Below are 14,725 nucleotides of genomic sequence, written 5' to 3'. Positions count from 1 at the left end.
GACACAGCGGAGGTTAGGAGGAAGCCCCGAGCTGTGATTACACAGGGCTTATAAAGGCAAAGAACAAGGTTACAACAATCAGCTGTGCAAGCAAGATTAGAACACAGGTACAAATCTAATTGGCTCAGGGTTCGATTCTAAAATGGGGTTCACGTGGTGGGGCCTGACTTCAAAGTCTGGCACCTCACCAGCAAGGCAGCTTCTTGAGAGCACTTAGAAAATGTCCAGGTAACAGAGAGAAGCAGTTAGCAGAAAGCAAAGGTATAAAGGGCTCTGGGGCACACCTGGAAGTCAACTAGCTGGCCCCGCCTGTTTTTCAGTCTTGGGGCCAAGTGTGGCTAAGATGGCGGTGCCTAACAACAATGCGCTGCTGCTACAAGTGTCTTTGGTTATAACCCAGAGGCAGTTCGCCCTTGATGGACAGCTCATGCCTCCCTTTCCTGCCGATCTTAGACCTGATTGGTTCCTTATATTAGTGGCACGTACTTCCCCAAGAAACGAGATCCAGGCCATCTGATTGTCCTCCGGTGAGGGAGGGCTGGGTGCGCGCGGCCCGCGGTCGGACCCTTCTCCTTTCTTGGCTCCTCCCGTCGGGGCATGCCTTCCCCGTCTCTCCCTCGGGTTGGAGGAGCTCAAGGGGGCGGGGGGGGGGGGGGGCTAGAGACCCTGACAAAGGGCAAGCGAGATTGAAGGGATTCAGATGGGGAAGTTTCTGTGTGCCCTACTTCACGCCATGAGCTAGCCAAGGCCTTTAATCAAGATAATCTTTCTGAGGAGCAGACGGGACAGATGCAACGTGTCACTGCCATGGCCATTCCAGGGTGCTCTTTCACCCTCTTACCTGAGGCTCTCCCCTCCAGCAGCATGCCTCCTGCCCCTGTGCTTTTGTTTCAACAGCAGCAGGGGAGAGAGATGGTAGGAAATGATCCTGCCCTTGCTGGTGAACCCTGAGACTCATCCTTTTTAGAGTTATTCCTTAGGCTTGTACTTTGCCTGTTTAAGCCCTAGGCTTAGATGCAGACCCTTCTATTTTGTCCTATGAAGTATAGTACTTTACCCTTAACACACATGCACTTTTACATCTGCATATTTTGGCTCTCAGCAATAGCACTTTCTGGCATTTTGAGGGGTATATATTGGGATGAAGATGCTCAGTTGTAGGAATGATTACCATCAGGACTGACATTCTATGACTATATAGGGATGGGGGTCACAGGACATCCCCTAGAACATAGGGATTCCAAAGCAGTAGGCCTTTCCTTCTCATGTCTTTTACCTTTTGACCACCGTGAGCATTTTTGGGTAGCTTGCAAATTCAAATATTTTAAAACATAGGAGAGAGTAGGACCTGGAACAGTAAAAAGGCAGGAGGTATGCTTGATCATTTACCTACATGTGCATACCTAGTCATCTTTCTTTACCTCCAGAAGGATTTGAACTCTTACTATGAATAGCTTTATCAGATCCTAATCTCTTTGGTGAGAAGACTTGAAAATCTTAAGTGTTGATCAGAGAGTTAAGAGCCTCAGATCCTAATCTCAATTTGGTAATTTACTATCTATGTGACCTTGGCCTTAATTAACCTATCTGTGCCTCAAGTACCTCCTGTATAAAGTGGAGGCATCAATAGCACACTATAAGATGTGTGAGGATGAAATGAGTTTATGTGTATTCTACATCATACTTGTCAGAGTTCTAGAACACCCTGAGAAGTGAGGCCTCTACAAATGCCAACATAGGTTTGGGCAGTGACATAGAATATGCTTCGTGGGCAGGCTTCAGCCTCTGCATCTGTCAGTAATTCTGTGTTATCTCTGCAGTTCATGACCAAGAACCCCCACAAGCGCCTGGGCTGTGTGGCCACACAGAATGGGGAGGACGCCATCAAGCAGCACCCATTTTTCAAGGAGATCGACTGGGTGCTCCTGGAACAGAAGAAGATCAAGCCCCCCTTCAAACCCAGAATTGTAAGTGGAGCCCTGCATACCTTCCACTCCACAGGGCAGTGGGTACTTGTACAGCAAGCTGTGCGCCTGGCCTGGGGCATGGCTTACAGACCTGGTGACAAACAGGAGGTTAGGCTTCTCCCTGAGGGAAGGAATCTTAGGCCCAGAGCATGGCCTGCTAAATATATGGGATTCAACAACAGTCACGAGGTGATGGTCTGTGGTGGCCATAGCACAGTGTTTCTTATCTCAGCAGAGGCTCCTTTGTTTATTTCAATCAAAATTTACAAGGAGGCTTCTTCTCTGTCTGGTAGAAATATACAGTTTCTTGATAGATTAATGAGGTGGATTTCTTTGTTTGTTTGATTGATTTTTTTTTAAAGAGGACATTTAAAGAAAAATGTTAATACTACTCGAAATCATGGTATACCACTAGTACAGAGCCACGAAGTCTGGGTGCTGTGTGGGAAGATTAGCCCCAGGGTTCACCTGGGAAAACTGTTCCCTGGGTCCTCTCAAAGCCCCTTCATTACTCACTCCCAGGTGGAATGCAGGGGCTGGGGACATCAAGGATGTGTGACACTCAGAAGTTGGAAAGAGGAACTGAAATGCCATCTGGACTTAACTCTTAAAACAAAGATTGTGTCTTGGCAGTGGCCTTCTACTGGAATGGAGAGAGGGAGAGAGAAGAGGGGGAGGGAAGGTGAGAAAGAAAGACCATGAGAGAGAGCATCAATGACAGTGTCTGTAATGTATGTGGGATGTGTTAATTCTGTTGTTTTGTAGCCCAGTGAGACAATCCATCTCAGACTGAGACTCTGGTAGCCAGCAGGCAGATCCTGGGGAGTTGGAGGGGAGAGTACAACATACAAGTTTATTGGGCAGATGCTGAGTGTTGTGAAGACCTGAGATCATCCAGTCAGCCCTTAATCACCTGAATTCTGTCAGAGGAGTCAGAGGCGTCCAAGAAAATCAGACTCTTCAATCTGATTCTCTTCCCAGCTCCAAGTATAGAAAAGATTCTCCTGGGCTTTGTGGATCCATAGAGAAGAATCCCATTCTCCATGAGGCTTTCTGGGATTAGTGAGAGTACTGTGACCTTAGCATACTACTGGGGGTGACAACCTAGCTGATGGGCATGGTCCAGGCCTCAGCCAATCCCAGATAGACCATCCCTGGATGCTCCATCCAACCACCATTCCTCTTGTACTTTTTCCTTTGAACTACATGTTTTTTTGTTGGCAACATAAACCTGGGATAGACTAGGTATAAGACCCCTTTTGTTTCTTTGTAAACCTCTCCTCTCCTCTCCTCAGACCTACCTCCCCATAGCTCTGACCTCTGCTCCAAGCATGACAAGGGTTTGGTAAATGGGAAAGATTAGGGCATAGGCTGCTTAGGCTGACTGGCCTCTCCGGTACATGTCAGCCTGCGGGGTGGCTGAATGCTAAGGCTCTGTCCATGTCTCAAAGAACAATATTTACTAAGCCCATGTAAAAATGGGGGAAGCAGGTCCCCAGTGGCCTAGCAGAGAGAAAGAAAGGCTTGGATCTATCTGAGGATAAATTTTAATTTAGATTAAATCTAAGCTAATCAACCCCTAGAAAAAGGAGAAATAAAGTTAAGAGTCCCAGCCCAGTGAGGAGGAAATCAATGGCTAGTCAGACATTAACACCATCCTGAGGCTCTGTGTCAACTAAACTACTATAAATTAAACTTGGGGAGCCCCTGCCCCAGAAGGACTGCACTGAGATGGAGTAACAAGCAATCTGCAGTGTATAGGGAGTAGAGGCTCAGGAAGAAGAGTAGATATGGTGATAGGAAGCCCAAAAGTCTATAGAGAGGCCCCTGGAAGAAAGAAAGGGAGAGTCACAAAGGACATTTTAACAGCAATCATGAAGACAAGAGTCTCCCTGGGATATAGCAGGTGACAGGGCCTTGTGGTGAAGGGCCGGGGCCTGGAGTTTTGACTCAAATCCAGTAGATACACAACAGCAAGTGAGGAGAGAGAGGGGAGGTGAACAGTGTACATTAACTCATGGCCCTGCAGGCTGGGGTATAGCCCATCACAGAGGAAACTGGAGTGAGGAAGAATAGGTAGAGGCTGGTGTGTGAACCCCTTTGCTAATGTGCTTACAAGAATCCCTTTGGGGCTATCTCTGGCTGGCCCAAGACAGGGGATCTCATGGACAGATTTCCTGAGAAACAGCAGGAAGAAGTACTTCCCAGTGTCAGGCGGAACTTCCTGGGTCCCTGGAGCACAAGGGATTAGCCTTTCTCTTCCTCCATCTTCTCAACACTACCACCAGAGAGTGAGGAGTAGACCTTGATAACTTCCTTTCCTGGTGGGGGGTGGGGGTGGGGAGAGATTGGAAGCTTCACTATCCCTTGAGAAGATGGCAAAGGAAAAGGAGGATATGGGCCATCCGGAACCTCCCTACATCTGTCTTAGTCAATTTCCTAAAGTCTGCCTTCACCATTTCCATGGAAATTTGACTTCTTTGTATGCCCCGCTCTGTCCTAGACTGCCAGAACTATCCCCCACCCTTGGTGGGGGTCAGGCAGGTTTTATTAGGCTGATTAATTTCAGCTGGGAAGGGACAAAGAGCGCATCTGGGAGAAGGAAGCATGGGACATTGTACAAGAGGTGTTTCTGGTCACACTTTGGCTGAATCACATGGGTCCTTACAGCGATCTCAGCAACAGGTCTTTGGAGGGCTATTTCAACTAGTTAAATACTGGTCACACCTTCATCCTCAAGACCTGAGATTTCTCTCAAGAGAAATATCAAAATCGGGTTTTAGGAGACACCTCCTGTTTAGTTAGCTATCAGAAAGGTGTCCCAGCTTTGACCCTGAAATGGAAATGGCACCAGCCTGACTTGAGACTAGCAAAACAAGCACTAAGTTAAAGTGACTTCAGTGAGAAACTGCATTTCTCAACTCAGAAAGCCTTACAGAACCAGGGTGAAAACTCATACCAGGGTTATCCCCTGGAGCAAGGATGTCCACTTGGTCTACTTAGTTCAGATGGCAGGAGGAAGCAGGTACATCCTTACAATAGGCAAACCACATGAGTACCCACCCACACAAGACCACTGGGGAGACACTGGGAAGCTGAGGCAAATCCCCACTGACGTCCTCCTTCTACTCATGGGAGACCAGCTTTCCTTGGTTTTAAGGAATCATATAATTTGAAGATAGCAGTTCCTGGGAAAGCTGGGAAAGAAAGGACTTTGGCAGAAGGGGAAAGGTGGTTCCAAGCCAGGCATCGGGAAGAAGTCTCAGCTGGCTGTGGTCATAAGGAGATACTGAAAAGGTGTTGACAAGCAAGAGGGGTCAGTACACAAACTCCCATCTTGTGACGGCAGACATCTCCAGTTTGGGCAGATGCTGGGGTATGTGATGGAGATCAGGGCTCCCTCTGTCTGAGGCTAGCTTCACTTGCTCCTGGGCTATCTCCTTTATACCAGAATGCTGTCAGTCTCTAAAACGTGCTCAACAGCAAGTGTTTTACTCCTCAGCTTTGCTGCCAACTGAATCACCTGGGGAATTCTGCTTGTTAGATTCAGGAAGGAACTGGTTTTGTGAGGTAGCTTGTTAAGCATTGGAGATGGGGCTTAGCTTTGCACTCCAGAAGAGTCCAGTGGTAGCTTCTAGGCCTCCCAGACTCCCATCACACAATCAAACCTGCCTCAGCAGGGTTGGTCTCCGCTAGAGTCAGGCCCTGGCTCATACCCACAGGACCAAGAATGCATCAGGAAAATAGCTCTGGGCTTGACTCTATCCCCTGTACAGGAAGCCTTCCCCCTACCACCAGGAAGATATCACCAAGGAGATTGTTCAGATTGGAGTCTGGAATTTGGCCTCTGGTCTGGTTCTATCACATACCTCGACTGGCTGCTGTCCCTCCAGGCTTCTGCCTTCCTGAGGTGTTTTCTGAACTCATATTTCTGCTCCTCTGGTGTCTCCACCTCTCTGTGTCACTCCTGCCCTGATTCCCAGCTATCATGAATGCAACTGAGTTTCCTGCCTTCAAATGGTCACCCCCCCCCCAGACTAACCCCTACCCAGGACACTTCTCAGTGGCCTCAGCTTGAGCATGGACAGTTGCCTCTCATTTGTCCTCCCAGCTGTCATATATATCCTCCTTCCTCTGTGTTCTCTTTTATATTTCTTCTGTCCACCCTTTTATCTACCCCCATGCTGAACTGATTTTCTACAAGTGATATGTCATCACCACCAAACCAAAGCCTTATATCAACGTGTACTCAAATTATTTGGGGGAACTGGCTGGCTGCAGGGGAGCAAGGGCACGCAGTAGGGGTCGTTTGATAGCAGGTATCTGCCACGAATGAGCAGGAGACTAGGAAAATTATCAAGGCTTGTGTCAAGGCTTTTGATACTTGATATAATATCCAAGCATGGAATCTACTGGTCTCTCCCATGATTTACTTCTGAGATGGTAGTGCTATGTAATCACCCCTGAAAGGAGCACATTTAGCTTGTGTGCTACTGGTGGGCTTACCTTGCTCTGGGGCCAAAGGGGGAAGAATGATGTGTTTGTAGGGCCTCATCTGACTTTGCAGATCATGGGGATATTCTGTTCCCTCCTGGCTTCCTCTCGTGTGTCTGTTTCTTGTCCTCCAAAGCATTAGATTCTGAGGTTATGGCTCTCAAGGCTTTCCTCAGTGGAACTGGGGGGACAGTGTAGGAGGAATAGGGCTGCCTCCCCAGAAACCTAGCTGTCCTCAGTGAACACCAAAGATGATGAGGGAAATGCTGGCCAAGTAAACTTCTTTTTGTGTACGTGTTCTCTCTTTTCAAGTTTGCTTCAGTGTGAATGTCCCTCTTTAAGGTAAGGCCTCCAGAGTGGGGATTCTCTCCAGGTAGGTGAGCCCACAGGCCTGGTGACATAGAGGCCCCTTTCAACCTCATGATCCGTCTCCATCCAGCCATTCATGCTGCATGGCAGGACCCCCGAGGGAGGCCCCTCCTGCATGCTCCTGCATGACTGGGCTGTGCTGAGAGGAAACCTGGGAAGTGGGCTTGAGATCCTCACACCTTCACCTACTTAGCAGCCTGAAGAGGAGCTCTGGTGAACAAGCAACCCCTTCCCTTGAAGCTAGCCCACCTGGCCAGGAACTGATAGCTAGGTCTATCCATGATGCTAGAGGCCAGAGGACCATTAGGCGCCATTCTCATCCTCCATCCTGGGGTAGGAGCAGGGTCCTGTAGCCTTTCACTAAGGACCTAGGTCCATGCTGTCGTGACAGCTCTTAGCTTCCAAGAGGGTATAAGCTCCCTCACAATGAGACAGGGCTCTAGGCCAAGGATGGAGGACATGGGAAGATCCAGAAACCTGGGTTATTGGTAGTTGGCTCAGGTGATGGGATGGTACAGTAGATTGGGCACTGGTTTTGATCCCAGAGAAACTTGGAGTGAATAAAATTGCTTTCTTAGGACAGCCATATGATTCTGAGAATTCACTCCACTCTGAACCTCTAGCTTCCTTTTTGTAAAAACCAGTACGAATGCTTCCTTTATAGAATTATGAAATCTAAGTAAGGTGCTGTGTGTCCTTATAACTTCTCCCTGTCAACCAGGTTGCCCCTGACCCAACCTGTTAAAGCCCTCTAAGAACTAAAGAGTGCAAGAACTAGAAATGAAGGAATGTTGTGGATGGTGTGGTATTTGGAGGCTCTTAGATACAGCCATCCAGTTTGACTGGTAGGATCCTGGCATGGTTCACAGTGCCTGACATCCAGAGAGCAGTTTTAGTGGGGAGGAAGACTTCCAGGAGTTTCAGTCTGAGCATGGCTGGCCTGAGCAATATTCTTGTTACGGAGTGGTTGAGGGACCAAGTGTTCAGATAAGATGAAGAGGGCACATGCAGTCAGGTAGCAGCCATTGCAATGCAGAAATGCATCTGAAGGCTAGAAAGGAACATGATTCAGAAATGTGTGGAGAGCCACTTGGGACATATTTCTCAGCCACTGGTCTGAACAGATGGAATATCTTGAAAAGAAAGGACCTACAAGAGGGCGATTCACCCAAAGCCTAGGATTCCTGAGCCTTCTTGCACTTTGAGAGCCCCAAGTTTCCCCACAGTACATCACCCTTTTTCATTCTGTGAACTTGCTTACCACCTTTCCTACCATTGCCTTTATTCTCAGTAGGCTGTGCAGCCCTACGTGCTCCAGCTTTGAAATGGTAGCTGTCACCCATGGTCCGCCATGCCAGTGTGGCAGGCTCCCAGATTGGTCTGAAGCTAAACAGCCATGGTGGAGCACTCTGGACTTCTCACGGGAGAGTTTGTCATCTGAAGATTCTAATTTCAGGAATGTTTCTGTGGTTTGGTTGGGGGATCAGCCAGTACATTGATAGGTCCCCATCTCCACATGCACCCTAGGGAAGCTTCTAGCCTGGGCGTAGTTGGGCATTTCTATTCGTTGAAGTTTTCTCTTTTTTTGTCCCCTTTCTGGCTTGAGTGCTGTTAGGTTGGGATATGCCTTCATGTTCATTGGAGTGGTATTTATTGAACTTAATTTCCTTCTGGCTCACCAGTGTGTAGTAACACACTCAGCCTGCTGAGAACATGGAAGGACTTGCAAAGCTATGTCTGATGGGGAGAGGACCTGGAGAAATCAGGGCCAGCATCTTGGAGAAAGCTGGGAAAGGTTAGGAAGAAAGGAGCACCCGAAGAAAGGTGGCTTCAGACCACTTCTCCTTGACAGGGACTTATTGAGCATGTACCTGGTACCTTCTCTGTAGCCCTGGAGAGGTTGGCTGATGAAAGCAGGAATCCCTTACAATTACCCTCACAGCACCACCTGGAGAAGTTTACAGGGGAGATGACTCTAATCTGAAACACATAGGGAATTGCTGGCAACATGGTAAAAATCCAGGACTTTTTTTTTTTTTTTAACACAGATGCTTATGTGGGAGAGGTGTTTTGAGCCTCACCTCTCAAGGTTGCAAGACAGAGGGTGAGAGGTGGCTTGAAGAAGAGGGCTTTGTCGGGCAAGACAGGCTGGGAACCAGGGTCTTAGTAGTTCTAACTCAGTCTTGCAGAAGATCCTGTTCAGGTGGGGCTGCATTGCTTAGAGGAGCCGTGCCTCTCTGCTCATCTCTGCAGAGAGGGCAAAGGAATTCCTGGCCAGTAGCCAGGAATTTGGGGACATGGGTACTGATATCCCAAGCAACGCTGTTCTGCTTTCTGTCCTTGTGATTTTATTTGGTTGTTTTTTGTTGTTGTTTTCCCTAGAGCGTCACATCAATGGAGTTGTATTCTATGGTGTGTGTGTGTGTGTGTGTGTGTGTGTGTGTGTGTGTGTGTGTGTGTGATGTGTGTGGTGGGTGGGGGGTGTCTTCAGTCAACACCATGCTTATTTTTTGGCTTTTACTATGGAAATTTTCAAGCAAATACTAAAGTACAAAGAGGAGTCTCATGTGCTCCTGTGGCTTGTCCTCGAAGGTCAACAGTTAGGTCAACTGTATTGTTCATCCAAGAAGGGATGGAGTTTCACTACTTTGTTCACCCCCAACATTTTGAAATCTTCTAGCACATACTAGGTGTTTATTTAGTCTCTATTTGCAAATGAATGAAGGAATTCCAGAGAGCTCAGAGATCTCTGTAATATTTGTCCAGAGACTGTTTCTCTCCCAGAACAAGCTCTAAACTCTCTTATCATCCAAGATCCATTTCAGTCGTGCCTGGAAATTTGGGGTGATAGCTTCTGTATTAGGAAACCTAAAATGATTATTGAATGGTGAAAGTGAGTGACCTCATCTTGATGTGAGAAGCACATATTTGAATATTTACAGTTAAACTCTAGACCAAGAGAACTGATCTCTGTCTAGAACATTTTCATAAATAAGGCAAAGGGAGATGCTGGCAAGTGGAGAAACATGGTCTTTACCAGGAGCAGACTGGAAAGCTTCCCTTTTGGGTACCTAAAATATCCCTGGAAGAGCTAAATCCCAACAGCTGTTAGCCATGACACTGCTTTGCAAAACTAATACATGAAAATGGTCTCCACAACTAGCAGCAGCAGGAGACGAGGTCTGCCACTGCTTCCTGCTACCAGCAGGAGACACAGACAGGTAACTCCTGGCGTCTCACTGGCCTTGGGTCTTGCCATCACTTGTACTGCCATATTCCTGCAGAGCCCAGCTCAGCAAGTCCAGGCTCCAGGGAAGACATGGCAGTAAGGGTACTGCCTCAATGTCTTCCATGGATATCCACACAGATATCATGTTTATGTTCAGTCCCTGGCCCCCCTGTATCATACTGTCCTATATAAGGGTCCACCCAGTAATGGGTTACCAAATCAGTTTAGTGGCACCGAGGTTAGGTGCCCTGGCCTGACACAGAAATACTTGTCAACCCTTGCTGTAAGGGATAGGACTTCAAGTTAAGAAGGGGTGCTTTAGATTCTTCAGTTTTGCTAGAAATGACTGAACCATCAAATTTAGTAGTAGAAGGAGTTTTGGATATCATCTCAAAAGTTCCTCCTCTAACCAATGGAAAGTGAAGAACACATTTACTGCTTTGTGTGGGAGCGGAAGCCACTACCAAGGACTTGTATCTGAGACCTCTCCTTCTGTAGTCTTCCAGTCCCACACTGCCTTCCAACTAAACCTTTAGTCCTGAAGTTCTGTTGGAAGAGCAGCATTTGGTCACAACCTGCCCCATCCCCTGTGATGCAGGTCCTTGACAGCTGGTCTGTGGAGTGCAATGAGTTCACATTTGTAATGGTTGGAACTGCCTTGATGGCTGAAATGCTGGGTGTAAGACAGGGGAGCTGTTAGCTAATAACCAGAAAGTGAGTCTGTTTTTCTTATCTTTTCCAAAGTGAATCTCCAAATGGAATTTGAAAAATTCATACATATATACATATATGTATATACACACATATACATTACACATATATATGTGTGTTTGTATGTGTATATGTATATAGCATATACGTGTGTATGTGCATAATATATGTGTGTTTCATATATGTGAAATATATTTGATAGGTATATATGAATTTCCACATTAGTAAAGAATAACAGGCAGGAGGGAGAGAAAGGAAATGATTGAATTCCATTGCACAGCTGAGCTGACAGAATTTAGCTGTAGTTAATTGTTCAGAAGTCCTGGTGGTCCCTGACGAGCCAGCCGGCAGTGAATGGGAGTCCTGACTGAGGGCGGCGAGGATTAAGGAAAAGGAAAAATACAAGACAAGAGAAAAAAGACAAGAGGCAAAAATGGGGTACGGGAGGTCTGCATCTCGAGATTGAAACTCAAGACTGCAGCCAAGTTTATTTTTAACTCCCAGTTTATATGCACTTTTGGAACCAGGGAATAGCATAGGGTTGTTAAAATTCAAGAACACAAAGAGGCTTTGAAGTTTACAACATTTGATTACAGTAAACACAGGACAAGGTTGATTAACATAGGAATCTACTCCAGCGGACAAAGCAAGGTGTGGACATAGCAAGGTGCGGACATAGCAAAGCAATTCCGGATAGTGGCTGTGAACAAATGTCCTTGCATCTAGCATATCCTGGCGGTAACAGCACAGCCAGAGGTGAGAATGAATTTAGCTGCAAGTTTGGCTCTGGACATTCTGGCGACATCGACACAGCCAGAGGTCAGGATGAGCTTAGCTGCTAGCTCGGCTCCTGACAGTGGTCTGGAGGGAACTGAGAAAATTTGGTCCATTTAAAAATATATTGGTTTATATCTTTTATGGCGAGAGATGTTGAATATTTCTTCATGCATCTATTGGCCCTTCTTATTTCTTATTCAGAGAAGTCTCTCTATAAGTCTCTAGCCCACTTATTAATAGGGTTGTTGTTTCTTTGAGGGTTTGTTTTGAGGAGGTTTAATTTTTTGAGCTCTAAGTATATTTTAGATATGAGGCCCTTATATGTTGTATAGCTAATGAAGATCTTCTCCCATTCTGTGGGCTTTTCTATTTATCTTGCTAGTTATATCCTTTGTCATGCAGACACTTTTCAGTTTGAGGTAATCCCATTTATCCAGCCTATTTTTTATTTGCTGTGTTTCTGGATCTTTATTTAGGAAGTTTTGACCTGTACCAAGAAACTCTAGTTTTTCCCCTATCCCTTCCTATAATATTTCAGGGTATCTGGTCTTACTTCGAGGTCTTTTATCAATTTGGAATTGATTCTGGTACAGAGTGATACATAAGGATCTAACTTGAGTTTTCTGCACATGTATAGCCAATTCTGCCAGCATTCTTTGTTGAAGAGGCTGCCTTTCTTCAATCCTGTGTTTTTGCCTCCCTTACCAAAGATTAGATGACTATAGGTCTGTGGGTTCATTTCTGAGTCTTCAATTCTATTCCTCAGGCCTGTTCATGTGCCAGTACCAAGCTGTTTTATAACTACCAAGTTAGAATGACCATTATGAAGAAAACTAATAATAATAGATGCTGGCTGGTGATGTGGCCAAAAGGGAATACAACTACATTGTTGGTGGGAATGTAAAGTTGTTCAGCCATTCTGGAAAGCAGTATGGAGGTTCCTCAAAAGACTAAACATAGAGCCTCCCTATGACCCAGCAGTCCCACTCCTGGGCATTTACCAAATGGCCACAAGCCAGCCCACACTAATGCCACCAGCACAACGATGTTCACTCCAGCATTATTTACCATAGCTAAGATATAGAATCAACCCAGATGCCCCTCCGTGGATTAATGAATCAAGAAAAAATGGTATATATACACAATGGAATTCTATGCTTCCATTAGAAAGAATGGCATTGCCCCTTTCATAAGGAAATGCAAAGACTTGGAAAACAATTATGTTAAATGAAGTAAGCCAGACCCAAAGAAACACAGGATGCATGCTTTCCCTCATTTGTAATAACTAGAATATGACTCTGAATCTACAATTTTTTTTTTTTTTGCCAGTCCTGGGCCTTGGACTCAGGGCCTGAGCACTGTCCCTGGCTTCTTCTTGCTCAAGGCTAGCACTCTGCCACTTGAGCCACAGTGCCACTTCTGGCCGTTTTCTGTGTATGTGGTGCTGGGGAATCGAACCCAGGGCCTCATGTATACAAGGCAAGCACTCTTGCCACTAGGCCATATCCCCAGCCCCTGAATCTACAAATTAATCCTATAGTAAAAGATAAATAATTACACTTGGACATAATTAAATGGCATTCTAAGCATTCAGACACTGAGAACAAAGGAGGATATTCTTAGGAAAGGATCACAGTGAGTCAATAGCTATGTGCATATGTGTATATAAAATGATGCTTATTGAAATGAACTCCAAGAAATAGAAACAAGAGGTTTTCTATTGTGCTGTTTGTAGTTATTTCTTTTTTTTCTCTCTCTCTCCTTTAGTTTATTCCCTGTTGTCACTGTTTTTTATTTCTGTACCCTGTGTCTTGTATGTAAGTTTAGCTGATTTGGAGAAGGGAAGAGGAATCACAGAAACAGTGGGACAAAGGCTAAACCAATTCAACAATGATACTCACTAGACACTATGTTGGAAATGAACTTTACAACTTGGGGTGGGGGAGTTAATGGGAGGAAATGAGGGAGGGGTAATACTGTTCAAGAAAAAGTGTGCTCATTACCTTACTTATGTAACTGTAACCCCTCTGTACATCAACTTTACACACACACACACACACACACACACACACACACACACACGCATAAAGACTGCCTGGGGAACAACGAACAGCTCAGCAAGGCCTCTGTCTGAGGCTGTTAGCTCCCCTGTTTGCAGATTAGTCTCCATGAGATGTCTAGCAAACAACTGACTTTCCATTTTAGTTGCAGTGAGCTTGCAAGGTAAATGGGTCTTCATTTATTTTGCCCTAACATGGAAGTAACTTTGCTAAATAGAGGTAGAGTAGAGGTCACAATGATAATGCAACCTGTTCAGCTAGGTGGATCTTTTTTTTTTTTTTTTTTTTAAGAAGAAGATGATGAGTTGACAATATTTGACAACCAGGAGATTGGCTGTGAAAAGGCAGGAGATTGAAATTTCTCAGCAATTCAGATCTGGGTCCTAGGTCTGTGCCCTTGACAGGCAACACTTTGCACCAGAGGAGAGACACACATCCCTAACACATCCTCTGACTGTGCCCCCCGCCCCAGACTCCCAACACAATTGTGCCAGGCACACACATACCCATCGTAGGAAAGGGAGATTTTGCCATCAGTCAGTACTGCTCTAAGTCAAATCCCTCTTCTTCTGTTCCTTATCTTGCTTTTCTTGTTCTTCTTATCTGGCTTTAATCCAGAAATTTAAAGATTGTCCAGTAGGATATACAAAATCCATACCATGAATGTCATGTCAATAAGAAAAATATGTTCTTTTGAGTGGTCACAGGTTTGGCTTTTTGCTTCTTGTGAAGATTGGCTAGTCCTATATGTAGTGCAGCACCTGGGAGATGAAAGCACACAGGTTGCCCAGATTATTCTGTGAACTAAGACCTAGTAGAAACTTCTCACAAGCATCTGTCTCAAAGATAGTGCTGATTGCTTTAACCCTGTCGTACTGAGAAGGAAGACATGTATATAAGTTACATTTGCTCTAAAACATCTACTCTCACCACTTCAATGTATTATTTCATTTAATTCTTAAAACAGCTATATAGAGAGGACTACTAACATTTCTGTCTTATGGATGAGGGAATAGAGACACAGGGAGACCACATAAAAGCCACAAAGGTCTAGAGAATCAGGAAGGAAACTCAAGTGGCTGGGCTGTGGAAATGAAGGCTAAGTCACTAAGCTAGAC

The 14,725-nt window shown here is 45.6% G+C and overlaps 1 protein-coding gene across 1 annotated transcript in view; it reads left to right on the top strand.

The window, feature by feature from the left end:
* Prkce (protein kinase C epsilon) overlaps window positions 1–14,725 on the top strand; it is a 506,658-nt gene that overhangs the window by 479,894 nt on the left and 12,039 nt on the right. The window contains exon 14 of the mRNA XM_048352997.1: window positions 1,821–1,967. Coding sequence (XP_048208954.1) covers window positions 1,821–1,967 — 147 coding nt within the window. The remainder of the gene's footprint in view (window positions 1–1,820; window positions 1,968–14,725) is intronic.

Source organism: Perognathus longimembris, chromosome 8 (genome assembly GCF_023159225.1).
Source record: "Perognathus longimembris pacificus isolate PPM17 chromosome 8, ASM2315922v1, whole genome shotgun sequence".
NCBI classification, from domain to species: Eukaryota; Metazoa; Chordata; class Mammalia; order Rodentia; family Heteromyidae; genus Perognathus; species Perognathus longimembris.
The sequence above is the reverse complement of the archived record's forward strand: the minus strand, read 5'-3'. Positions and strand labels throughout refer to the sequence as shown.